General features: G+C 39.2%; 2 protein-coding genes across 4 annotated transcripts; one reads left to right on the top strand and one right to left on the bottom strand.

Moving 5' to 3' along the window:
* Nucleotides 1-3,958: 3,958 nt before the first annotated feature.
* On the bottom strand, nucleotides 3,959-6,655 carry LOC118431891 (cyanocobalamin reductase / alkylcobalamin dealkylase-like). Its single transcript, XM_035843314.1, has 4 exons — nucleotides 6,489-6,655; nucleotides 5,861-6,052; nucleotides 5,491-5,646; nucleotides 3,959-5,129 (listed from the first exon to the last, which is right to left on the bottom strand). The coding sequence occupies exons 1-4, from the start codon at nucleotides 6,564-6,566 to the stop codon at nucleotides 4,833-4,835; spliced, it is 723 nt and encodes a 240-aa protein (XP_035699207.1). The 5' UTR covers nucleotides 6,567-6,655; the 3' UTR covers nucleotides 3,959-4,832.
* Nucleotides 6,656-7,121: 466 nt separating this feature from the next.
* Nucleotides 7,122-26,933, top strand: LOC118432475 (gamma-interferon-inducible lysosomal thiol reductase-like). 3 transcript variants are annotated; one of them, XM_035844060.1, is made up of 8 exons: nucleotides 7,122-7,312; nucleotides 19,685-19,823; nucleotides 20,486-20,661; nucleotides 21,412-21,573; nucleotides 22,180-22,402; nucleotides 22,837-22,926; nucleotides 23,080-23,193; nucleotides 23,616-26,933. In XM_035844060.1, the coding sequence occupies exons 2-8, from the start codon at nucleotides 19,701-19,703 to the stop codon at nucleotides 23,805-23,807; spliced, it is 1,080 nt and encodes a 359-aa protein (XP_035699953.1). In that variant the 5' UTR covers nucleotides 7,122-7,312; nucleotides 19,685-19,700; the 3' UTR covers nucleotides 23,808-26,933. The 3 variants fall into 3 exon arrangements, with proteins under 3 accessions (XP_035699953.1, XP_035699954.1, XP_035699955.1); XM_035844061.1 differs by having other exon boundaries at nucleotides 7,127-7,312; nucleotides 22,192-22,402; XM_035844062.1 differs by lacking the exons at nucleotides 19,685-19,823; nucleotides 20,486-20,661; nucleotides 21,412-21,573; ... (2 more) ...; nucleotides 23,080-23,193; nucleotides 23,616-26,933 and adding exons at nucleotides 8,949-9,137; nucleotides 9,383-9,457; nucleotides 9,648-9,755; ... (1 more) ...; nucleotides 10,677-10,745; nucleotides 11,069-11,915 and having other exon boundaries at nucleotides 7,127-7,312.
* The last annotated feature ends 18 nt before the right edge of the window (nucleotides 26,934-26,951 follow it).

The following is a 26,951-nucleotide window of genomic DNA, read 5'->3' as shown; positions in this document are numbered from 1 at the left end:
AGATATACCTGGAGTTTACGGTAAGACTACCTCAAAAGTTAAACATATGATAGGTGATCAATAAGTTCCAAGTCTTTAATACCAAGAAATAAGGAGTGCAACTCAAATTTTGCAGCATGATTATATAGTATGAAGTCTTTTTATTAATATCTGCCCAATTTCAAACCATTGTGGTGATTACTTTCCTGTCAATGTCCTTTTGAAAATCAGTTGGTGAGTGTTGAGAAAAACAAGGGTGAACTGTGATCAGTCAGCTTTACCCATGTGGGTCACTAAGATCTTCGAACTCAAGGTATATTAGATTTTGAATTTCAGCTTGAAAGAAGTGAATTATGAACATTGATTTTTTGACCAGCATGACAGTCTTTTCTTTGTTTTTCAGACTGCAATGAAAGACCCAGAAGAACTTGTAGAGATAGCCATGTCCACCCACCATTTTGATGACCTTGGAGTGGGCACAGATGAACTTGTGCGTCTGCACAACAGTATGCCAGACTGGGTCCACACCAAAGGGTGGGCCTCCAACTATCATCAGTGGACCTTTTGAGAAGAATGGCCCATCTTTTTCACATGCTTTTTTAAAACAATGCACAGGGTGATCATGAATCACTTGACATGTTTGATGGATTTTCAATACACTTTCCTAAGAAAAGAACCAAATTGAATGCAAGATGTACACTGAGGGTGGGTACCGGTACAGGAAATTCAGATACAGGTACGGTTCAGGTTCAGAGGATCAGGTCCAGGACCGGACTAGAACCTGGACCTAAAGTACATGTAATTGTTTGTGAAAACTTGTGAATGGGCGATTCTCAAAACAATGGTCTAATTTCCTACAAAGGAATCTATTTGGCGGAGTATCTGACTCCAACTGGCATTTTAAAATCCTGTCTTTCAACAGTCAAACTCTGTAAGTTTGACTGTTGAAACTTAATAGAAATGACTCTAAACTCTACTCTACTTCGCTCTTGTTACATTGACTTGAACCGTTAAACACCAAAACGTGTAAACCCCTGCTGATACAGTGGTCATTTTCTATTCTGTCCAAATTCTGGTCCACTGATTTTTTTCAAGGTGCGTTTTTTTGGACCGATCCAACAAGAAAAATCGGTTTTGATACATCGTACCCACCCAAAGTTTACACTTATTTTTAAGAGCTCCAAAGTGAAAATGTTCAATTTTGCCCAAATTGCCAGATAAGCTCATCCAAGTCAATTACTTTTTGATATACTTACTAACATACACTTTTCTACTACAAACTACAATGTAGATAAATATAATGTGTAGACTGAGATACACAACGTTTTATAACAATTATTTACCCTCTCCTTCCTATTATCCCGTCTATGCACTCAAGTTTGTATGAATTATGATACAAACTAATAGGGGGAGTGTTAATGACCACTTGGTCAAATTTTTTTACGAATTTCTTCCTTCACTGCCTATATTGGATTGCTCAAATCAGATTTTAAAAGATTCAATCCAGAGTCAATGACAATTTTGAAGAAATGTGCAATATCTTTTTACAAAAGAGTCTGGCATAATGTTGGAAATGAGATCTTTTGACATTAGAAACGTGTACTTTTTATTTGTGATGAATTTAAATCTATGTACCTTTGAGCAGTATAGGATGATCAAGTTGCATATTATCAAGCGGATATCTCACTGGGCTTTGTTGGCAACAAATCATTGTGGCCTTTTGAGAATTTTTTGCCAATTTTTCCTCTTGGCCACATTTTGTAACTTAATCAGAAATTGCAGCATTACCACTGAATTAAAGACCAATGAACAATAATGAATAACTTAACAAAAAAAAATTCCATTTCAGGCAACCAATTGGCACCTTTTGCAAACAGTTGCCAAAAATGTCTTTTGCAAACACTGAGCGCCAACAGGCCCAGCCCAGTGAGATACTTGCTTAATAATGCTACATGTATTATATTATTAAACTTCTCCTGCTGCCCAATCTGTAACAAATATTAGTCTGGTGTTATAGATCTATTAGGCCACCTCAGCAGGAGAAGGTTGAATGTTGCATTGCTAAATCAAAGGAGAGCTTGGCTTAAAGTTGAAAAGCCTACTTAACTATGCTAACATACCCCAAGTCAACTTCACTCTTGTCTTGCATAAGTTTGTCATAGTTCAGGGCTCTCCCATGGTTTGCAATTCCTGCCATGGTAACCATTACTTCGTGTCTCAAATTTGAGGTACATGACCGTTTCCAAAATCATATCCAGTTGCTTGAGTAACTGCTTTTAGGCAGACATTAGGGAAGTAGCTGTCAGTACAGCACTATGTGCAAAGCATAGAAGATCCCAGAACTGTGTTAGACATTGGCTTGACTTTGGGCTAAATTTAGAAATTTGGCTTTTCAATTTTATGTTATAAGTAAACCTTAAATGATGGTTGAAAAGTTCCAGATCTCAGGAGATGTACAAAGAATGTGTACATTGATCATTATGTAAACCTGCATATTGCAGACAGGCATTATGTTTACGTCAGGGTACGTACAGACGGCAACTAACAAACTAACCAAGTCTGTCAAAATGCTAGGAATGTGTTAGGGTAGTATCCCATTTCTGATCCAAAATCTGAAGTCAATAAATTGATCTTAAGATCTCTATGTTGGAAATACCCAACTTTTTTAAGGGAATTCATCTGCCAGTAGAATGACTGATTGACTCTATGATGGACAAAAATCAGCAATATAAAGATATCAAAACATGACGTTGAGCCAAGAGAGTCTACATGCAAAATTTGCCCCTTGCACATGAAATAGACCATACATGTATGTCAGTGGTGCTAAGAGAAACCTTTGCAACCTAATGCGTAATCTACCTCTGCCACTTCTGAAATCGAATGAAAAGAAGAACACGTACCATGATGAGACGGGTATTTTCTAGAACATGAAGAATGACCAGGAAAAGCACAAAACCTGGTGACCTGAAAAGAAATATTGCTTACCCTTTTTATAACCACCCAGTAACCCTTTCTGAAATTTAATCTTCAAGAATTTGTACTAATGTGTCACATAAGGAGTCCATATATATATATGACTGATAAGTTTTTGTAATAGGAAGTAGTAATTATACTTAGGCAATTATCTGTTGTTTAGGTGCAGTATTAAGAAATTGTGAAAAGAATATTTGCAAATACAAAATGTATGTTGCTTGAAGGTTGCACAGTTTATTTCTTATGTTACAAGTGTTATAGATTGTACATGTGTTTATGACTTGTTTGAAAATCTTATTGGTGATAATTGTTTTCCAGTATTAGATTTTATAATGTTTGTACACCTATCACTGATACATTAATGAACATCAAATTTATGCTGCGGTTTTGGAAAAATTGTTGTATAGCATTTTAAGAATGTTTGACATTTAATCTGTAGTATAGAGTTCCTGCTTTGTTGTTGGTTTTGAATTACCACAAATGTACCAGTCTATAGCATTACATGTAGGCTGTTGATTGTACTTTTTGGATGTTCTGCTTCTCAGTGCCTCTTTGAAAGTTTGAAATGGAAATTTTGCACATGGTAACTCGCTGCTATGTTATCAGGAAAATGTACTGTGGGTTTCAAACAATTGTAACAAGAATAGACAGTAATTGTGAATCTTAAAATACACAAACGGCTTTATTTTTTGCACAGCATCTGCAACACTGAATCAAGACACTGCAAATATGGATTTAACTGCATACCATTTAGGATTACTGCAAAAATAAGTGATTGAATTTACAGTATTGGATGAAGCACAAATAAACTCTGTTGCAGTCTGTACCATGAGACCAGCATTGTTGTGCCATGGGATCAAAGATGTTCAAATCTGTTGCAAATGAATACAAAGATTTTGACACTGCACAAGATGTGTGTTTTGATTCCTTGTCTACAAATTGCCATCTTTTATAAACCCCACTGTGTGCATGTATTGCTGTTGGAATGTATACAAAACAATGCAAATTTCTTTTAAGACTTTAATAAGCAATGCTACACCATGAGTGTCAACTAATGTTACATGCACTTGTTAATGCATTTGTATGTCACCACAATGGAAAAGAATTTTATGACAAGAAAACTAAATATGCTTTCTTAAAAGTTGAATATCAACCCTTAACTACTGGTAGTTGTAGGTTACACTGTGCTTCAAAAGTGATACTCTGTATAAGCGCAACAAGCAACGTTACTGTAACAGTTAAAATCTTGTCAAACTTCCAAGTTGCCTCAGCTCCACAGTGATATAAACTTGCTAACTCTTAGCCAGTGTACATTATTAAAGGCGCAACACAATCAGTCTGGTTAATAATATTAGTCTTGTTTAACCTCTTGTAAATATGCAGTACCGCCGCAGCAAAATCCGGTACCAAAATTATACCAAATAATCTAGAGAAGGCTGTGACAAGCTATACTATATAATACTATATTAATGCATTATGAGTTAAGTAGCCAGATCTCTGAAAGAAATTATATCCTGTCTGGCTTATCTTGATTTACATACTTGCAACAATTAATGATAAAAAGACAAAAAATGAGAAAATAAATAAATTATGCTTTTTTGATTCAAAAGCAAATTCACACTGAATTATACCTACCAACATTGCATGCACATGTTTTAATTTCAAGTTCACTATAATCATTCTTGAATAATGTGTTCCTAAAACACAAAAGTGCTTAGGAATGGACCTTTCTTATATAAACATAGCTAAAAGAAATGGGTTGTATAGGAGGACTTTGCAAGAGCAATAATCATTCTTGTACTTTGCATAAGAAAAATACATCTTCCTTCTCCACCTTTATTTTCTTATACTGACAAACGTTTCTGTGTTGCCAAGACGTCTTAAGCTGTTTTGTCCTCCAGACCTAACAGAGCCTTCCTGTCAGCAGGAGGAGTGTCGAAATAGACCTTCTGTTCCTCCGAGTACTTGTCCTCCACTGGGATGACATCTCGGAAAGACCAGTCCTTCCAGTGGAAGTTGTACTTGTTCAGCAGGTCGATGCGCAGTTCATCGGTTGGCACACAGTCTGGTGGCTCCTTATACTCCATTTCTGGGACCAGGATGTTCTTGAAGACCAGGACAGCTCGGATTGCGAACCAGCCACCATATTTGGGATGCACGGAGACACCATAGATGTTCTGAAACACACAGACTGTTGACTTAATTTATGTCTTCACAGTAAAGCAGTAAGCTCTAGCCAAATAGCATTAGCACTGGCTAGCCAATCAGATATGCCCGGGCCCCCCACCTGTTGTTGTAGGGAAGGTTGCTAGCCAATCACAGCACCTCCTGAACATTTGAGGCACCCTGATTGGCTGGCCAGTGCCAGAAAGATGGACATTGCCAGAAAGATGGACAGTGGGCTGTTAGGCCACAACAGTTGGTTGTTATTACCTGGCAATACAAATGACAGCCAGGCCATACTAGGAGAGGATGGCAAGACTTATACCATGTCTTGCTCAGAAGAGATATCTATCAGAAGTCTTTGGTACTACACACCTTATCCTTCCCCCATGGATCTTCCTTGACATCCATTCTCTGGTAGTACCTGGCAGCACCAGCCACGTGTGCAGCTGTCTGTACCAGGACTTTAGGCCGGTGGTTCGGGTGCAGCTCAAAATCCTGCATACAGTCTATGTCTTCATCTGGGAAGATCTGAAATTGAATATTATACAGTGACTTCCAGTTGAACATAATATGCTTATGATATCTATTTGCAATTCTTTGCTATTTTGAGCCTGATATAACTACATATAACTAACAATTATAATAAGCCTGTTCACCAGCACAACTGTTAACTTTGACATGCACATGCGCAGTAGGATCAGTGAACCTTAATGGGAGTAATGGAAAGACCACAGCAACTCACGGCTTTGATGTTCTGCATGTGACTCAGCAGACATTCGTCGATGGGGTCCCGTACGTAACAGTCCTTCTTGGCCACGAACGGTTTGAAGGCCTTCTCAAACATGTTGGGTGTACTTAGGATCACGACCGCCAGGGTGTCCCCAGGGTAGGGCAGGGGGAAGGGGTCCTTCACCTTGTCATTGTACCACTGGATCTGAAAGTAATGTTTCGACACTCATGCATGACCAAATTGCAGTCTTTCCAGAACCAACCTCCTTGACAGAACTTTACTTTCACTTTCGATGATGACGTCATGCATTTTGGACATTCTGTTCACAAGCAGCTTTGCACTTGAAGATGAAACAAAATTCTTTTAATACCAAAGACAAGGAAGTTGGTTACAAAGAAGACAACTTCCTCCAGTCGCTAAGACGTTATGGAGTATTCAGAAGAAGAAAACAAACCAGCAAGCTGCATCGTAATATCGTCAAGATATAACGTTAAGCTCTTGAAATTACTCTCACTTTCAGTTTCGCTTTCGATGATGACGTTGTACAATTCCAGACTGCACAGAAGTACTTAGTACTCTGCGATATTTATCAGCATGCAGGGTTGACAAGAAAAACCTTTATCCAAGACTAAGCTGGTACCTTAAATGGGTAACTCTCCAGTCCGAGGGGTCTTATGTAGCCCTCTACCTGCTCCCAGATCGCCGTAGCCCTGTCCATGTCTCAGCTCTAGCAACACGACCTTACCCTTGGAGTGGCAGGTGCGAAATGACGATATGAAAGCATGTTTCAGTGTATTTGACCCTAGACTATACTATAATGTAAAAATAGGGATGTATAGTAAAATATTATATATCCAGAAAAATTAGCTGACAGAGGTTTTGAAATCTTTTTTATCACTCACTTCAAAATTTCTAAATTTCAAGCTATAAATATTAATAATCCTCTCATAGTAATGCAGTCTGTCAGTATCTGTTATTGTTAGCTACACCCCAGTATGTATTGGAGTAGTCCAAAGCCACTGACCTTTAGACGATATCATATCATATGGGTACAAGAGGGGTCTGAATATATTATTATACAATAAGTATCTGCAGTTATGAGAGTTATTTCTTAAATATCAAAAATTTTGATTAACAATAACCAGTTAAATTTAGCTTTAGATCAGTTTTAGGAATTTTAGAAGGTATTTGACTGTTTGAAACTAAAGTTACACCCCTGTAGATGTAACATAGTATGATGGTCCAGATTTCGTCACATGATAAACAGCTGACAAAGACAACACAGTCGATCGTGTCTGTTACTAACGTTAGTTGTGTTAGAAGTGTAGCTTTTTTACGCCCAGAATGTTTGTAATTTTACTTCTTGTGACTGCGTTAGCAGCTGTACAATGTGTAGAAGCTGCAGAATGCGACGTTCCGCCCTCAATGTGGTGTAGTTCTCCGGCAGTCGCCAAGTCTTGTCAGGTCAGTTTCCGCCAAAGATGCTTTCCCTCATGATGATTTCTTTTTCAAGTGATTATGCAAAACTCAGGATTTTGTATGTCATCTTTGTTCTCCGTAACGTTACAGTGTTATACTTTATCGCCCTATTATAAACTTGAACTTGGCTTTAGACTAGAACACTGAAACAACCAGAGGGGCGAGTAGAACCAAGCTTTTTATCAGTAAAAGCTCCTTGGTAGAACAGAAAGAAACAACATCCCGACTCCCGGGATTCGAACCCGCGCCGAACCCGGGCAGCCGGATCACAAATCACGACTGCTATCACTGTCGCCACAAAAGCACTAGTGCCATTGGGCAAGGACGATAGGGAATCAGGTCGACTCGGACCATTACTAACTCGGCCCATTGAAAATCTGGTCAACTCGGACCACCCCCCTGGTCAACTCGGACCACCCATGTACAAGTCGGACCAAATTACTTATCTTTTGAAAAAAAATGATTGACATTTCTTGGTACATTTGTACTAGTCTTATAAAGATTGTCCCCAGCTGCTACTATTAGAACTTCAGAAGTCTCCTGGTCATACAGAGTGGCGGTCCTTTGATCTAGTATCATATGTGCCGCGGGCGCCGGCGATATTAAAACAAAGTGGACACGGTCGGCTTGAAAAAAATTCTTAATTATCAATTAATCTTCAACAAGAATGACTCATTCTCTGATCAATACCCACATCTTATTTGTCTAAAGCTATTCTGAAGAGCAAGAAATGATAAAGTTTACTACTGTCCTCTATTAGAAGCGCCTCACATATATCCATGTGTCCAGACACACTGCGTATTTCGGGGCCAATGACCTAAATGTGCGCCGCATGGAATGTCGAAAAGTTCCGATGAATTACACAATCCAATCAATCCAACCTACAGTTTTCTCATTTCAGAGTATATACATATAAAACGAGTGTTGGGGATTACATTTTCGAAAAAAAAAATCAATGAAATAGCTGTCGGGGGGGGGGGGGGGATGGTCCGAGTTGTCCCGGCAGATGGGCCGAGTTGACTGGTCCGAGTTGGTAATGGTCCGACTCGTCCGACATTCGGACGATAGGCAGTACTTAAACACCACTGTTACAACACGAAGTTTTCTTGTACTCACTCCAGTCACTCGTTTTGCAAAGGCCATATGTATAAATCAAGCGTTATGCATAATGCTGAGTCACTCTGTGACTGTGTCAAAAATCTATGTCATCGTATCATTTCAAAAACGATCACACTTCTGGCATGAAATTTGAATTAAGTATTTTTTTGGTCAACATAGATATTTCTGGGCAGTAACGTTACTCTAGTGTTGAAACAACGTATGCAAATGCAGATATTTGTCTGTACGTGTAAACGTCAATAAAATGTTGCAGTATGAAATGGTCCTTAATCCTTTATCAATAGACTTAACACATACCACAGTATGGCATAAATCAACTACTCGTGTCATGCACCAAACAAATGTGACGAAAGCAGTAAATCCCAGGGGACTGTATTACTCACCTCTTGGCCAGATCATTACTCAAACAACTGGATATGATTTTGGAAATGGTCAGATGTTTCAGATGACATCTGTTATCTTTCGTCAGTTTATCAAATCTATGTTTTTGCTCATTTTACAGGTAGAGGAGAGTTGCGAGAGGTACCTGGAGAAAGCTGCACATGCTCCAGCGCCCCCTGTCAGTCTGACCCTGTACTACGAGTCCCTGTGTGGCGGATGTCAGCAGTTCATCTTGGAGGAGCTGTGGCCGACATGGAGCAAGCTGTCCCCCATCATGAACCTGACCCTTGTACCTTATGGAAATGCAGCAGTATGTATCTGACATTATCACTTTTATATAAACAACATTAATTACATATGTTTATATAAAAACATTTATATATAACTGCTTAAAGTTCCCTCACTCAACAGGTACTAAGGAGTACATTAGAAATGACAAGGGTGGTGTTTTCATTAACCAAGGAGGTTAAAAATTTTTAACCTCCTTGCATTAACATAATTTTTTTTAATAACTACATCGCAAAATTATCTTCTTTTGCCTTTCTATTTTTTCAGGAGAAGAAACGCTTTGGAAAATGGGTGTACGAATGTCAACATGGGAAGCAGGAATGTGTTGGAAACCTGATTGAGGTAAACAAAGTATTTTCAATCAGTATCATATGATGCTTAAAATCAATGAATTGAAATCTATCAATTGTTTTATATTTAGTGCTTTAAGTTTTCTTGCATTGCAAATAAGTGTTAGAATTGTATGGAAATTTACTAAATAACTGGAAATCAAAATCTGTATGTATCATGACTGTTTTTTCCCCATTCCCAGACCTGCACCCTGAATGTCTTGAAGAACATATCTGCAGCATTTCCCTTCATCCACTGCATCGAGTCTAAAGTAGAATATTCTGATAACCCAAAGAAGGCAGCAGAAAAGGTGAGGCCAACATACATGTACAGTCTGTATGTTATCTCACCCATGCACACTCACTCACTATCAGTTCACCATATGTCATGTACCTTCTTACAAGTGTTAGACAATAGACATGCTTGCACATAGGAAGGATAGAAGTCTTCAGCTTGACTTTCTCTTACCTTGTTTCCTACTGGAGATCCAACTTGTCTTCAGCTCTGTTACATTCATAGTTACGGTATTAAAAAAATAGTTACTTCCAGATCTCTTCAGTGTCACTGACAAAAGATAGTGGATACTATCTAAAACGTCTGACCATTTCTAAAATCATATCCAGTTGCTTGAGTAACTGCTTTTTGGCATATCTTATTACCTGGATGTCTAATCTTCTTGAACATAGATGTTGTTGTGTCATGACCGTGTTCTATGCTTTTCTTGTTCTAAATAAAACATACAGAGTACAGTACTACATTTTGTATAATCTCCCCACAGATATTTGCTTTTTATATTCATTTAGCACCTTTGAATGTGTGTGTTTTTTGCCATACATGTAGTGTGCTTCCATGATGCAAGTTGACCTCAGTGCCATAGAGAAATGTGCGGATGGTTCCCAGGGGAACGCGCTGGAACACGAGATGGCGCTGAAGACGGGCAGTCTGAACCCGCCACATACCTACGTGCCATGGGTCACGCTTAATGGGGTGAGTCTCCATGTTTAATTTTTTGTTGTTGTTTATTTTGTTTCTTGTTGTTGTAACAGTTATCATCTGCCTGTCACCTGCCTCTGACCTGTTCTACATAAAGGATTCTAGTGTTTGGAGTTCACAACTCCAAAGTCTCAGACTCTCACATAGAACAGTGCTTGCATATATTTGGCAACTAAGTCTTGTTTTGAAATTGATGTCACATTATGTCTCATATAATGTTCAATTATTTTCTTTAAAGGTCCATACGGAAAAGATCCAGCATGAAGCAATGAATGATCTTCTCAAGCTGATCTGTGACACTTACCAGGTAAAGTTTGAAGAATATTTTGTATGTGCGTATGATTCATTGTTTGAATAGAGCTTTCCTGAAATTTGCTGCATGCGATATTCTCCCTGAAGACTGTGCAGTAAAATACTCAAGTTCTTCCACTGCACTCAGGATTCGAGTGTTGGAAGGTTAAAATCCTGGCCGAATCATACAAGAAAACTTTGAGGGCTAAAGGCTAACTCTAAGGGCTATAGAAAAGGGGATGGGCACTATCCTATTCACCAAAGGGTATGGGAAGAATTTCCCTAAACAGCTCCACCCTGTCCTCCATTTCTAATTTGTGTTTTCTATTTCCTTTGTAGGGTGACAAGCCTGATGCCTGCACCCCATCTAAAGCAACAGTGTGTGCCAGGGACTGAGAAGGAGCTGAACAAAACTGAACAGATTTCATGACCATGTTTTGTACCTTATAATGGAATCTATGCAAAAAGTTTACATTGTTTAGCTACCAAATTTCACACCCGAAATACTTTTATGAAGTTCATTTTATGCTTTGTACTTTCTCTCTGGGAAGGATTTTACTTAGGCTCATGCTTTGATGATAAAGCATTGACTCAAATGGTTTTTGCATTTCAATAAGATGATGGCACTTTTTAACAAAATTTTGGATGACTTGAACTTCATTTTTACTTATTGTAGATGGTCAATTATCATAAGATATGCAGTGTGATTTTGGCTCTGGCTGTGTGTAATGTACACACATATTGATATGAAATGCATTATAATGGAGCTGAAAATGATATGTTTTCATTGTGCACTTTATTACTACCTCAGTTTATGACAATTTGAAGATTCTGAGATCCCGAGTATAACAATGCCAGTGTAGGCAGGTTTTGTCTTGTGCTAAAGTAAAGTAAAGTAAAAACTCTAATAACTGCTGGGAACTGATTTGGCACTTAAATGCTATTTCCATGATTCAAGGATCATATATTTGTAATAATAGGTTTTTGCCTTCATAATGATTTGGTGACATTCATATATGTTGTATATGTATGTTAAGTTACCTCTAGTGAACATTTTCTCATTATTTCACTGTTTTTATTTACTTCAAGCAAGTAAGTGTGTAATTGCTTATCTCAGCCATTGAAAGAAATGTTAAGGGCCAAATATAGCCTGGGTGCACAGACATCCCTGTGGGCTTTCAACATCCATCTGAGTCTGTTGATAGGTTCCGGTAAGCGATTTGCAGAGAATCGAACGGGGTGAGACTGTTCACGCAGTGAAGGAAATCGCTCGGGTTCGATTCTCTTCACTTGAATGCGGAGCGCGCACGGCGATGGTGAGCCTACACTATCGTGCGAGACTATTCCCCTGGTGATGAAACGCGCACGAGCGCGATTCTCATCGCTTGAAGGCGGAGCGCGCACGGCGATCGTGAGCCAATACTATACTACCGGCCTACTAGATAAATTAAACGTTCCAATATCTTTAATTCAAGGCGCCGCGCGAACCCCCGCTATTTTGAAAGACGTCGGTCGCTGACACACTTTTGACAGCGATACGTGTCGATAACGTGTAGTAAGACTCACTCTATTTCTGGGTTGGCATTTAACCCCCTGCGCGAATGTAGTAACGTTACTAATCACGCAAGTCAGCAACAAAACAGAGACAAATAGCTCACGTAACACCAACATCGTTATTTTCTACTAAAACCTTCTACAAAACAGACTTACATACCACAGCAAATTCATAACCTTACATGAAATATATACAAATACATCCAACCTATCCTGTGTATTCAGAGTTTACGCTACAATCTACAAAACTACTCACCCTTACAACTCACACAACGTTTACAAACTTCGTACAAAATTTAGAACATGGGCCGTGATGTGACGTTACACTACAGTATATCATTCATGAAAACAAATCGAGCGTTTGCTATTTTATAATTAAATCAAACGAGCGTACAAAACGTAGACCAGCAAGTATCGTATGTATTCAAACTTTACACTACATGCCGAAGTATTTGCAGATAAGTACGTAGTGGTACAAATTTATAAAATCGCTACAAAATTGTCGGTTAACAAAATTGCGTCTGCACACGCTATCATGGCCTGGCGTCCTTTGCAGTATGTTGCCCGGCTTCTCCGTGTTTTCTACCTGAAAGAAAACGCTGAACAGAAAGACAAGAATTAGCAATGGTTAATTACGAAAGAAATAGGATGGAAAAATCGTCAATAAAGCCAAAGAATGAAATATCAATTGAGTGGAATTAAACAATTCGAGGATTTAGCGATTACAATCTAGTGGATAAAAGAAGGGCGATCTCGCCGAGACAGCCCAGCAGAAGACACCAAGAGGCCAAGGAAGGTCTGGACGACTTCGGGCCCATCAGGTGCACCGTAATTTATTTTTGACATTTGAATATACCACCAAAATTTCACCCACAGTACATTTAGGTGCATCGTAATTTATTTTTTTCATCTGAATATACCGCCAAAAGTTGACCCGCAGTGCATGACGGGTTAGCGTCATTATATCCTGGCCAAGACGTCTTTTTTTTCTTTGTCCAAGTAGCGTAGTTAATGTTTCCATGTAGAATTTAGATGCCTATGCACGATATCTCGGCCTGCTATGATAAGAAATTGTGACAAATCAAATGACAGTGGTAAATGTATCTGTATTATGATCTATTATTTTTTACATTTAAACGTGCCGCCAAAACTTGACCCGCAGTGCATGACGGTTTAGCGTCATCATATCAGGACGCCATGTTTTTCTTTGTCCAAGTAGCGTAGTTAATTTTTCCATGTAGAATTTAGATGCTTATGTACGATATCTCGGCCTGCTATGATAAGAAATTGTGACAAATCAAATGACAGTGTAAATGTATCTGTAAGATTCTGAACAGTTACTGAAGGTTTATTATTTTTTACATTTAAATGTGCCGCCAAAACTTGACCCACAGTGCCATGTTTTCATGTGTCTCAGAGTTACGTAGTTAATGTTTTCACGTAGAATTTAGATTCTGTACGATATCTCGACCTTCGTACATCCGATTTTATTCCATCGTGTAGTACTTGTACATACATATATCTGAATACTAGTATTAGCTGCACGTCGTTCGTTCGGCCAGCGCCAGCCTGTAAGTTCATGTACATTTCATCTTCATTTCACTTTAGCGCTGCTCAGACTCAGAGTTAGATCGAAGCTGTCGACGCTCCATTTGTACATGTAGAAAAAGAAAACAATACTATTGATTTAACTTCATGTCCTTTTTCACTCTTGATTATGATACAAATGTCTAAATAAAGATTTGTAAGTGCATCTCAGTATCGTGAGTGCGTTGTTTGTGTCTTGCTCAGTCCTAGTACATGTACAATTCATTTGCCCCCTCCCTCCCAGTCCGCTGGGTAAGTTACTGGTGCGTAACTTCGGAATGTCGTATATGCCGGGAAGTATAAGATGTGCTGACAAATGAGCAATACAAATAATCCAATACAAAGGGGCAATACAGATGTGTCTAGTAGGCCGGTAGTATAGTATTGGCTCACGATCCCGGCGTGCGCGCTCCGCCTTCAAGCGATGAGAATCGCGCTCGTGCGCGTTTCATCACCAGGGGAATAGTCTCGCACGATAGTGTAGGCTCACCATCGCCGTGCGCGCTCCGCATTCAAGTGAAGAGAATCGAACCCGCGCGATTTCCTTCACTGCGTGAACAGTCTCACCCCGTTCGATTCTCTGCAAATCGCTTACCTGTTCTTACCTGGATTGACCTAAAAAAACTAGCAATATCCAACAAGGGCCTGCATTTCTAGGCCAGGTTTCTTCTGTGGAATAGTTGAAGGCATTACCCATAGAAAGTCTATGCACCCAGGGTAAGTTGGACATATTCAAGGACCAAAGAATATGAATTGGTACATTTTGTACTTTGTTATCTTGAAAACAAATATGAAACAAAAGATTTGTAGTTGTTCAGAGAAGTTCTTCAAAATATCATTAATGCCTGGAGCTATTTCAAAAGTGTGATTTTTTTACCTAAAGTAGCAATAACTCAATGCTACTAAATGATTAGGCAGTTACTTCATAGAATTGATCTAGTTGGGCAACCCTGGCTGTTAGTATTTGTAAACAGCCGAACAAATAAATAAATAAATGAATTGATCTTTTGGTGTAAAAAGCACTACACTATGTACTAGTTATTATATAGCCTCGCCCCAGGAAGTGACTTGAAATGATTTGCCAATATACCACTGAGCTATTCCTGAAATTTATGGGACGTTTCACCTCTTGTCTTGATAAAACCTCCTTGAACTGTCCAAACGTCACCCTTGACATTTGATGCATTTCACTCTCTTTAGGCCAGGTGCAACACCAAATTAACTTTCTTTATGTCAATTCGCTTTTTTAAAGTCTCAGATTTAGATGAAGACCTCTTCCCGCTCAACGAAAACAACTCATTAGCAACAATCCGTGTAATCGGCGATTATGTATGCGTGTCAAGAGCGGCACTAAACGAATCAAATGGGAACGGCACCAAAATAATCGTGCTAATGCGATTTTTGCATTGATTATTTAGAAGCGACTCCTAGCAGTTAGTGAAATAAATGCTGCAGATTGACTAATGTGTCGCAATAGCTGCACATTGATTGGTCAATAATTCTAAGTTAACCAATTAACATGTAACATTGATTGATGTGTGGTAACACATTTGTGGTATGATCCCGTATGTACACCAACGTGGCCAATCAGCGTCCATATTACCTTCAGACCGCACAGCACATTGCCTCTCCGCTGTGAAAAAATAGTGCTTCCGAAATCTTCGCCCTATTTTCCTTATTGGTGTGTGTCATTACCGCAATTTGTGCACCATTTGTAAACAAAGAAAAGTTGAAGACAAAGAGGAATCAACTTTACTGTGTGGTGGTATGATAAGCAGGTTTTTAGATCGAATCGATCGTGTCATGGTAACTGCACATTGATTTGGTTACTGCACATTGATTTGGCAATTACTGTATTCATCAGCAAGCATTTCACCTTCGGACCGCACAGTACAGTAATTCTCCGCGGTGAAAAAATAGTACTTCCGAAATCTTGGCCTTATTTACCATATTGGTGTATTATTACTGCAAAATATACACCATTTGTAAATACTTTAACATTTATGACAGCGAGGAAGTAATATTAACAATGGTAAAATCCTTGTTGAAAGGAACGGACAGCGTGGTATACTCTGCTGCAATAATATTTTTGATCACTAGTCGGCTCTTTTGATCCATCTTGTTCATCTGCGCATTGGCGAAAAGTTAATTGACCAAAATAACGATAAAAGCTCTGCAGGAGGGATCAAAGGAGCGAAACAGGGCCGGTATGGGGTGGATTTTTGTCTAGTTTATTGCATGATAAAAATCAGGATGAAGCTGTAGTTGACTAGGGATGTCCTCATGTCACTGTTAGGAAACGGTCAGGTGTGTTCAGTCTGTCTATACACAAGACAGGTAGAAGGGGAGGTACTGTGTGCCTGAAAACGTGCCCCGTCCGGGACGACTTTCAGATAGTGGCGTTTGGAACCGCCGCACGGCGGGCACTACAACCTCTTCTCTTGCCTTTCTTGATATAGCGTAAAGCAAAGACGTAAACACGAAAACAACGTTATTGCAAGTACTCTGTGGATGTACACACGGACACAAGTAAAAGTCAAGAAAATGGCCAAATTCATATTTCATTTCATAGCGGATAAGGTCTACAAGCAGATGTTTGGATGAAGGCTCAAATGTTCAGTTCTGAGCTGTGGACGGACTTCTCTGACAGTACCTAACCCCATATAAGTAGATGAACAGTTGAATAAAGGGCCAAAGGTGTTAGGGGAAATGGGTGACGTCCACATATGTCCTTAACCTACTTATTTCGTACAAAACATGATGTATACAGAAATATAGGTGGCGCTTCCATGGGCGGACATGGCATTACAGGGACTCCACGCGCGGTGCCTAAAATCGACCCTTGTTATGTCAACTTACGTCTTAAATGTCATTCTGGATGTCTGTTAAGATTTCTGGACCTATTTGGAGAAACTTTCACAAGCGTTAAGAATAAGTTCTTGTTCATTTTCTCATTTTACAATTCAGGACTACATACCCTATGAGAGCCTAAGCTGCAGTACCGCTCCCGGTCGCGTCCTGGAAAGTGGCTAAAACGACCGTAAAATTGCCAAATTTCGGTCTTTTCGGGAATGGGGAAATCATGAAAGGCTCGTAAGGGGGTTCGATTTTTGAGACTTTGTTTTCGGAAAAGCGAACATTTGAGATAAAAAATGACACTGTTTAAGACAGTTCACAAACTGGATATTGGATATTTATGTAGAATGAAGTTACGTACTAGTAGTTTGTTACAAATTCTTAATTTTACAACAATATAGCTGATTTAGTGTTTGCTATATATCATGTTCTGTGTTTTATAACTTTTGTTTTTGTGATCTTTTTGAGTCGTTCAAATCAGTTTCGGGGGATGTCCAGAGAGTGTAATCTATTAAGTGAGTGTGGCCCCATGCATGTGCCACTGAATTGGAATTGATAAAGGCGTCAAGATCTATAAGTGATTTTAAAATATAGATGTGTAGGAAAGTTTTTAATGCCCAAACTGGAACACAGAATGAAGGGAACGTAAAAAATCCTTTCACTGACTGTATGTACAAAAGTAGCTACCCGTTAATTGCAATAGACTGTTTTAAAATGACGAAAAGGGATAATAATGTTATATCGTGTGACAGAAGCGCAATGGAAAGCGAATACAACTTGTGTGTCATCATTATCATAATCTATCTATTTGATCTCGTAGTTCTGCTTATAGACGCTATCTGTCATCAAATAACGTTAAGATGTCTGTCATGTAAGACACGCTTATATATGCGCTTTGGTGTAATAGTGTAATTTGTGCAATTAATTGGCTGATGATATTGGAAATTCCCTAACACAATAAAAAAAACTCTCTTATTTTTCACAATATATAACATGTTGTGAAAAATTAGGATGTGAATTTCGTTTGTCATAGTATATTTTGAACCATATCGTTACCCTCACTCCCTTTAGCACTTCCTATAATGACAAGGTTGACGAAATAACAATGATTAATCCTACAGAGTTATACTGTACTGGAATCTACTGTGACTGTCAACCGAAATGCGTCTTTACAATCGATTAGGATGAGTTTTACTTGTGGTTTGTTAACAGCCTGAACAACAGAAATTCGACATTCCAATAGCAACATACGTACAGCCAATCAAATATGAAAAAAAAATACATCTGTACACCAAAACATCATAACATAGATATACGGGTCTTACAAGAAAACCATCAAACCAGCTGCAGGATTTCACAAAACTGAACAGAGCAGAATATATACGGAAAATAATAAAAGCAGAATAACATGATAACAGTTGCATATAAAGTGGACAGTTAACGTTTATGAATACAACTCTGACTTGGTTTTATATAATACGCAATCAATCCGTTGTACGGTTCCTTCACCCTGAGGTAAGTTGTGATGTAATCACAACTTAAATTGTTCTTAAATTCAGCCCAGGGTCTCCCCGCCGCTCGTGTTATGTAACCTGAAATAAAAGTTGAATCTATTGATAAAAACAGAAACACGTTGCATTTGTTGACGTCTTCTTGTACACGTTTCCCAAAATAGAATTGAAATTTGGCGGTGTCAGCCCAATAGCTCTCGATTCGGCGTTATTTCTGACCGAATATCCCGTGGTTTTGTTAGATATTGTCATATTTTGGCAGAAAAAGTCAAATAAGCCACAAAAAATCAAAACCCTTTGCGACCCTTTCACCATTTCCTCATTCCTGAAAATGACGAAATTTGGCAATTTGGCGGTCGTCTTAGCCACTTTTCAGGACTCGGCCGGGAGCGGTACTGCAGCTTGGGCTCTCATAGGGTTTGTAGTCCCGACTTGTAAATGCCTAACATGCTAGAGATTGGTTGAACTTAATTGAAAACTTTCCCAAATATTTCCCAACATTATTACACACATCTAAAACGACATTCAAGACATCAGTTGACATAAAAAGGTTAGTTTTTAGGCGCCGCGCAAAAACTCCAAGTGACACCATGTCTGCCTGTCGAAGCGCCGCCTACATTCATGTATATACATATACTGTACGTATTAAATAGGATAAGAATAGGCGGACGTTCTCAGTTTTTCTCTAACAACTTTGGCCTTTTACTCAGCTGTTCACCTGCTTTCAGTTCAAGTCACATTATGTCAGTAAAACCAAACTAACTAGCTATAACGTTAGATCGACACACGTCTGTACGTTGATAATAGTACCCATGTTGGACGATTGGACATGTAGATTTTGTCGTTTGTTTCGTATTTACCAATTTTGATCGGTAATTTCGAAATGGCTAGATGATAATCACACACAAACATACACCATACACAGGAGACGTGTAAACTTTCAATTTATTTCAAGGTATCGGTACAATCATATGATACAATGTGAGCAGACTGACTAGTCGGTGACTTCATCCAATGGTAACTAACAAGTCTCTTAATGTAAATGAAAGCCTCTCAAATACTAAACGAAAGAAAGACACGTAGATTTTTGTATCTGAGAGTAAATCCTAACCAGTGCAAAACTTCAGTCGATAGCTATTGCATTGCCGCTGCATATCGCTAGTCTGACCGTATTGGACCAATTAAGAATTAAGGACCCATTAAGGAGGACGTCAACTTTGTTTAACATCTGTCATGTTCTACTCTCTAGTTTGGAAACACGATTGTTTTCCTACTTCATTTCGACTATGTAACTGACAAAGTAAATTCTAAGGGAATAATTCACACCTTCCTCAGTTCAAAGGTCTTCAAAGTCAAGAACCCGAAACCCGGAAGTACTGTAGGGTTCAACCTTTGGCGCTTCTTCGCAGTCAGACCTTTTCTCTCAGAAATCCAAGTGTTGCCCCAGTGGTAAGTCCATCAGGATGAAGTACATGAGTGTCCCCCGGTCCGTGGTGACCGTGACCGTGGTGTACACCGTGGCCATGTTCTGGGGAGTCCTGGTCATGTTGGGATGTCTGGTGCGGATGGTGCGGAAGGGACCGAAGGTGGGTGTGGCGACATTCATCAATGTTTGTCAACAAGTTTAATAGCATAAATGTTGAATAAAGTCTTCCTGGGTTAAGCCTTGTTGCCTGAACTTGGCCTTTCATGCATGTCTCATTGGTAAATAATCTTTAGATTGTTGCATGAATCGAACTCCTGAAAGATCCTGAAACATTTTATATCAAATCACTCCCTACAAATAACATCTGATGATGGAAGTCCACAACAACCTGTTGCTGAGACTGTTCACACACGCTTTAATCATTGCTCTTAAGTGAATACTGTACCACCTCGCTAGGTCCATGGTTGAGGTTACTGAGGTTACTGCAAATGCAGAAATGTTCGCAGTGGATTAATATTTGCAGACTACTTCACTGCGAAATTAAAACCACCGCGAACATTTTTCTATTATGGTATTAGACGACTGCAGTCTTTGGTGTTACCGCGAACTTAAAACCACCGCGAAAAGTCCTTTTTCCCGCTACTGTGAAATTAAATCCCCGCAAACTTTAATAAATGCATTTACAGTACTTCATGAAAATGGAGGTATTGTTTTTGGTCTGTATATTTGATTGTATTGGTGTGTGTCTGTAGCTACCTGAAATGGTCTGGTCCTCTTTATGTCAGAAATTTCTTTACCAATTTGAAACAAATTACCTTCCAGGCCTTTTTCACCTGGAATGTTCTGGAGGGACGTCCGAGGTGTCTGGACAGCCGTGACCTTGGTATCCATGGTTACGTGCGGCTGAAGCGGAGCGGAATCCAGCTCCACTACGTGAGAGCAGGAGACGACCGCAAGAAGCCACTCATGGTGCTGCTGCACGGGCTTCCTGAAATCTGGTATGCTGAAAAGGGGGTTGGAGAAGACAAGGGGCTGTCTAGCCTGGTATCCAGTCTACTGTGGACTGGCCAGGCTCCCTTTGGGCACCTGGTGGTGAACAATCAAACTCTTTAATACCTGAAATTCCTACTGGGTGCAAAAGATTACCATGGCAGCAGAAAACATCATCTACCCAAAGAAGGCCCAAGGCCGACTTAGGGGCAGTCAGGAGTTTTGCTCCCCTGAGGCCCTTCTCTGTAATACAATTTCTTTGTACAAACTTGTACTACCGGTAGTGACCAAATCTAAGTAAAGACCACCTAGTCAATGTGACCACATTTTGGTGATCCCTTAGATTTAGATTTTCCTGCAGTATTTATGATGCCTTTCAAAAGGCCAGGCTACATGTACCAGTGTGTCCTTTACTGCCAATGGTGACCATGGCATTATCTTCAAGTCTGTAGGGTGGTCACCATATTTTTATAGACCCATTTGACTACTTCTATCAAGGAGCTTTTATGCTTCTAGTATCAAACCTTCACTAAACCCTTTTCCAATTCTTCAAGATATCTGCAACCATTTTAACTTTGAGTATCTTCATTTAATGTCATAGCTGTATCAAATTATTAAGGATAAGAGCGCATTCAATTTGATTCTATTTCTCTAAAAAAACATGAAGTGGTATTCATACATGTATGCTGGACTTAATTCTGAGATTTGGTCTTTCCGAAGTGCACAGTCTGACAATGTTGTACAATTGTATTGTGAAGGTACTCGTGGCGTCATCAGCTGAGAGAGTTTAAGAAGGATTACCAGGTGGTTGCTGTGGACATGCGGGGATACGGGGAGAGCGAGAAACCTGCGGGGCGTAGTGCGTATCGTCTGGAATACTTGGTGGAGGACATTCGAGAAGTCATTGAGACTTTTAACACGTGAGTCCAAACACCTGAATTACATATCATAATTATGTGTAATATAATTAATATAAAAAGATTGGCGTCTTGAAGATGATCTTCAATATCTGACTGGCCATCTTGATGTTCAGTCGTTTTAGGTGTGGTTCTCCTTAAAAATGGGACCTCACTTCACAATCTGGGGGGATAAGCTTTGCTCCCAAACCAACCAAAGTTGGTGTTGGATTGGGAGTAACGGGGGTAGCTTGGAATCCATCAATTCTAGCTAAGGTTCAGTTTACACCTCTGATTTCATCAACTTTGACTTTTTAAAAATCTCCCAACCATGGTCTGAAGAAGGTTGGGAGTCCGTGGTCTGACAGTGAGGCGTGCCACTGACAGGGGCTTTATGCTAATTAGTCAATTCAAGCCTAATCAAGTTTAGTTATTTAAGTCATTTTCATTTGAGTAGGATCCTTGGAGAGAAAATTTGTGAAATGTGTCTTTCCCAAGGGCACACCATTTGGGCCTACATTAGGGATCTGAACTGGGCAGGTCCTGTAGAATTATTTACTGTAACTAAATCTTCTATGATCTTGTAAGACAGTGGAATTGTAACAGTTTGCTGGAATAAAGATCTTAAAGATTTTCCCACAGTTCCTGCGTACTGGTCGGCCATGACTGGGGTGGTGCTGTAGCATGGTACCTGGCGATGGAATACCCCGACATGGTGGACAGACTGGTTGTGATGAGCTGTCCTCACCCTGGGGTCTTCATGAAGTACGTCTCCTCTCACCCCAGACAGTTCCTCAAGTCTTGGTTCCAGTTCTTCTTCCAGCTGCCCTTCCTGCCTGAACTGGTCTTCAAGGTTAGTTTTACCCATGATTACTGAGGTCTGTACCAATGAGCAAAGTAGATGGAATTCTAGCATTTAAGTTTTCAGATGTGTTTACAAATGATTTGATACCATTCCGATTGGCATTGGCACCTACAGGGTTTACAGAAAATGGGGGGGTCTAAAAAGGGTTCTTCTGGCAGACTGACCTGGTAGCCTGGCCTGGTAGTCAGCCTTACCTGGTAGGTAGTCTGGTGGACAGCCCAGCATTTTCAGTTAACCCATACTAGAAGGATTAATGACCATACATTAAACTACACCTGTCCTTGAAACAGCCTCCATTTGGGTTTAAATCACCTTGACATTTCAACAGGTAACGTTAAACAATGACAAATCTTAGATGTCATCTTCCGGTGAATCAGAATCAGTGACGATGCCAAGTTCACTTTCTCATCCTCCCTTTGCAGTCCTTTGACTATGGCGGATTGTACGCATCATTGAGAGGCAGACGTATGGGCTGTAAAACTCCTGATGCCATTACTGATGAAGACTACAAGGTACAACTTGTCCCCTCTGCAACACATTTACTGATATTCCATACACAACATGTAGTTTCAATGTAAAAAGTGGCGGTTGACAAAGTACATGTTGTCAAAATATACCATGTAAAATGGTTCAACTCCTTGAAAATATACTTCTTGTTTTCCCAGGCCTACAAGTATTTCTTTTCCAAACCAAACCCAATGGCTGTCACGGGACCATTCAACTATCTGCGAGCCAATTTTGGGACTATTCCTCTCGTGGACATGCATGGAACAGATAAGGTATGTTTGCTGTTTATGATTAATGGGCATTAGTGGCACTTGTAGCATCAAACATACTGCTTAAAATGATATGAAAATATATAAGTGTAACTTGTGGTTCTCACGGTTTTCTTGTACAGTACAATCATATTTTCTGTCCCTTTTTCTTACAAAATGATAACTCAAGATATGTCAAAATGAGTAAATCCTCATATTTTTGCTTATCTATTAGAACGAAGATCAAGATGGAATTTTAAGAGTTTGTATGTTTGCAATCATGTGCAGTACCATTTTATTGCTAATTCACAACTTGAGATCTAAGGCAAAAGAACAACATACAAGGACTTAACTGAACACATGTAACAGTACAATGTAGTTCACATACAGGGCATTGTTATGACACCTATGTCTTGTTCTCTATCGACATGATGTTTAACTTTAAGGTGACCGTACCGTGCCTGCTGATTTGGGGAGAGATGGACGGAGCGCTGGATGTCGGGATGGGAGAGATGAGCCGTCAGCTGGCACCGAACATGACCTTCAGGGTTGTAGAGGGCGCGAGTCACTGGGTCCAGCAGGACAACCCAGCAGTGGTCAACACCTACATGAGGGAGTTCTTACAGCCATCTAATTGAACCTTCCTTGCTACAGTAGTTGTATGTTTGAAAATGGTCTGTATACTGTAAATTTTAACATTTTTTTGCGGTGGGCTCATTTTCAGGGTGAACTCTCCATCACGAATTCATGACATTGCGGACATGTCTCCCATGTATGATGACTGTACTACAGAATCATTTCGGCCACAAATTTTGAAATACTGTGAGTGAAGACCTCAGTTTTCCTGCTACCCTATTAAAATAAAACCACCGCGAATTTCAAAGTAAATGAATATACAGTAAGTAAGGCCTCTTCCATATACAACGTATGATTTTGTGCGTTTATGATTTCTAGAGTGACTGAAGTACCGATTTGAATTTCGAAAGTTGCTTAGAACTGTTTGTATATATTATACAAGGTGTGATCCCTACTGTCTTAGTCTGTAAAATGTTGTAACGTTAGATTGATGTGCTTTTATTATCTGTTGTAGTTTTATTTGTCTAACCTTCATCGACATAGATTGCTATGTGACATATATAAAGGGCTCTATGCAGATGTCAGAATTGGAAAAAATACTTTTGATTTGAAATAGCATAACAACCAACATGTACCTATCATTGAAAGCTACCATTAGATTCTTAGTAAATCCAATAACACCATTTCAACAAGCACACACACACACAAAGATACATGCACACAGAAACAAACACATATTGCACACAATCACTGACATACACACCCAGACTTCAGTGTCAATATACATGTATCAGTAATCACTTCATTAAAAACCATAAAGCAGTTCGTGATTTTTCAAGTCTTGGTTACTTTATTGTGTATGATACAAGTCTTCCTACCATACAGTCATGTTCCCTGTGTACAATCTTACAAAAATAAAATTATTATCTTACATTGAATAAATAGTACATCAGCCACAAAGTATCAAAGAAAGTCTTTTTTTCATGATCAACAGGCACAAAGAACAAAGGGGGTGTCTCAGACATGTATGTTCCCCTTAATTTCAAGTAAGTACGGTATGACTGTATGAAGTTCCTATTTTTTCTCTGCCTCAATATACGTGCAAAAGGCAATATCGCCTTGCCTGTGGCCCATAAAATAAATCTTCAGAGGGCTCTGCTAAACTGGGCTGAGGTTTTTTGGGCTTGGCCTCTAACCAGTTGTCAGCCAATCATAGAACTGCCTTTTCTTTGGGTGAAGCTGCTCCTCTGATTGGCTGACAGTTAGTCAGAGGCCACACCCACAAAACTGGAAACCTCAGCCAAGTTTAGCACAGCAAGGTATATTGTTTAAACCAGGGGCAAGACTCTGGTTAGGAGAATGAGACAACAGTAAGTGAAGAATAGCTCGATTTCTTATTCACAGCAATTTTGCTTGATGATTACATCACAACATACAGTGTCTGTGACACCCCCATGACTGTATTTCATCCTTGTAGGTAACACTGACGTCTAGTGTAATATTACGGTATGTCTAGCCTTGGAGTTCTGTATGTTGTTCTCTACTGTCGTAACACTTCTTGGATAAGTCAACGTTTACATCACCGAGTACAATAGTTAAGACATCGAATCATGGGCACCTTTGTATGTATGGTTGACGTAATCTGAAAGCAGATGTTGAGAGATAGAAAACGTGAAGGTTTATCCTACCCATCATCTGCTTGGAGATTAGTTTACTGGTAGTATGTACAAGTGATTTGCTGTTGGGACATCACATGGTGAAAGTGTTAGATATGTTCCCAGATATCAATGCATGGGAAAGAACAGTATAAAGCACAACTTCCTACCACAGTCAACATGTTTAGAACATTCTCACCAATGTTTTTTCTTCTTTTAATTGGATGATTATGTATTTGTAACCATTTGCAAATAGGTTGTGTAATGAGTGTGGTAGACCCAACATGGGTGATAATAATGCTGTCTTTTATTACACAGTTTCATATTGAGACATTTTCTATGCCACTTTTCTTCAGGTATTAGAAACATGTTAAAAGCTGTGCTAGAAATGTCATTGAACATTCCTAGATTGAATACAATGAGGTTGATATGGGAAACCTGTACTTTTTATTATTTCAAAACAAATCTGAGGTATTGTAAGATATTGAGAAAAAGGGCAAGAATTAGGTTAAAATTCCACCAAATAGAAATGAAGGAAGGAAGAAGAAAAGGATGTCCAGGAAAAATTCATTGTGAAAAGTTTGGCACATCCTTGTGTAGTGATGGAAATATTCCATCACCATACAATATTTCTTAGAAACCGCCAAGACTTGAAAAGGCTACTATTTTTAAGTACAGCAGCAAAAGGGATATGCTTTCTTTCCTCTTCTCCAACAACTATACTAGTTGTCAGGCTCTAGTTGTGGCAGGTAACTTTTTGTGATATGTCTGTCCTCTGAATACATTCACAGTCAAACTTTGCAGGTGATAACTTATAAGCCAGTCCACAGTTTGAAGTGCACATGCATGTGCAATGGCAAAGGTGAAGGCCCAAACCTTGCAAAGTTCTTGTCTAGACCATGCTTGATGTGCATCCAGATTGTTTTGTTTATGTTTCAGGGGCTTTCAACTTTGACATATTCATTACCCACATTGCATTGCACTGAGCATGTGCAGTTCAAACAGTGAACCAACTTATTGTAGCATCAATGCCAGTGATAGTGAACTGTTTTAAGTCATTAAGTCCGGGCAAACTGTTTGGAATCACAAATAGTAGATCAGGAAAATTTATAGCTCAGTTGATCTGGAAAATAAACTTTCGTATTTGATTGATACACGTGACTAAATGGCATTCTTCAACAGATTGGTAAGAGGTGCAACTGAAACCAAAAAGGCAAATAAATTTCAACAATAAACAATGGTTTTTGGCGACACCACAGGGGCGGAGACATTTTCGTGACTACGTGTACCTGCTAGTCATGATCAGGTCAGCATGACTGGATAAGTTTGCAACATGGCAACAAAATACAATTCTCCATCTTCAAATAAACTTTCCCAATAACAATGCATGGGATGTTTCAAACAAATTTGATAACAAGCAAGACTATATCATGTTTAACAAAGAAGTCAAAATTAATGGCGCAAATCATACATTTTACCTGAACTCATTCATCGAAGAAAAAGGGTAACTGTACTTCAGAGATGAAAAAAAAATCAAGCACCAAATTAAAC

The sequence above is a fragment of the Branchiostoma floridae genome, chromosome 15, assembly GCF_000003815.2.
Source record: "Branchiostoma floridae strain S238N-H82 chromosome 15, Bfl_VNyyK, whole genome shotgun sequence".
NCBI lineage: Eukaryota > Metazoa > Chordata > Leptocardii > Amphioxiformes > Branchiostomatidae > Branchiostoma > Branchiostoma floridae.
Note: the sequence above shows the minus strand (reverse complement) of the source record. Positions and strands in the feature narration are given on the sequence as shown.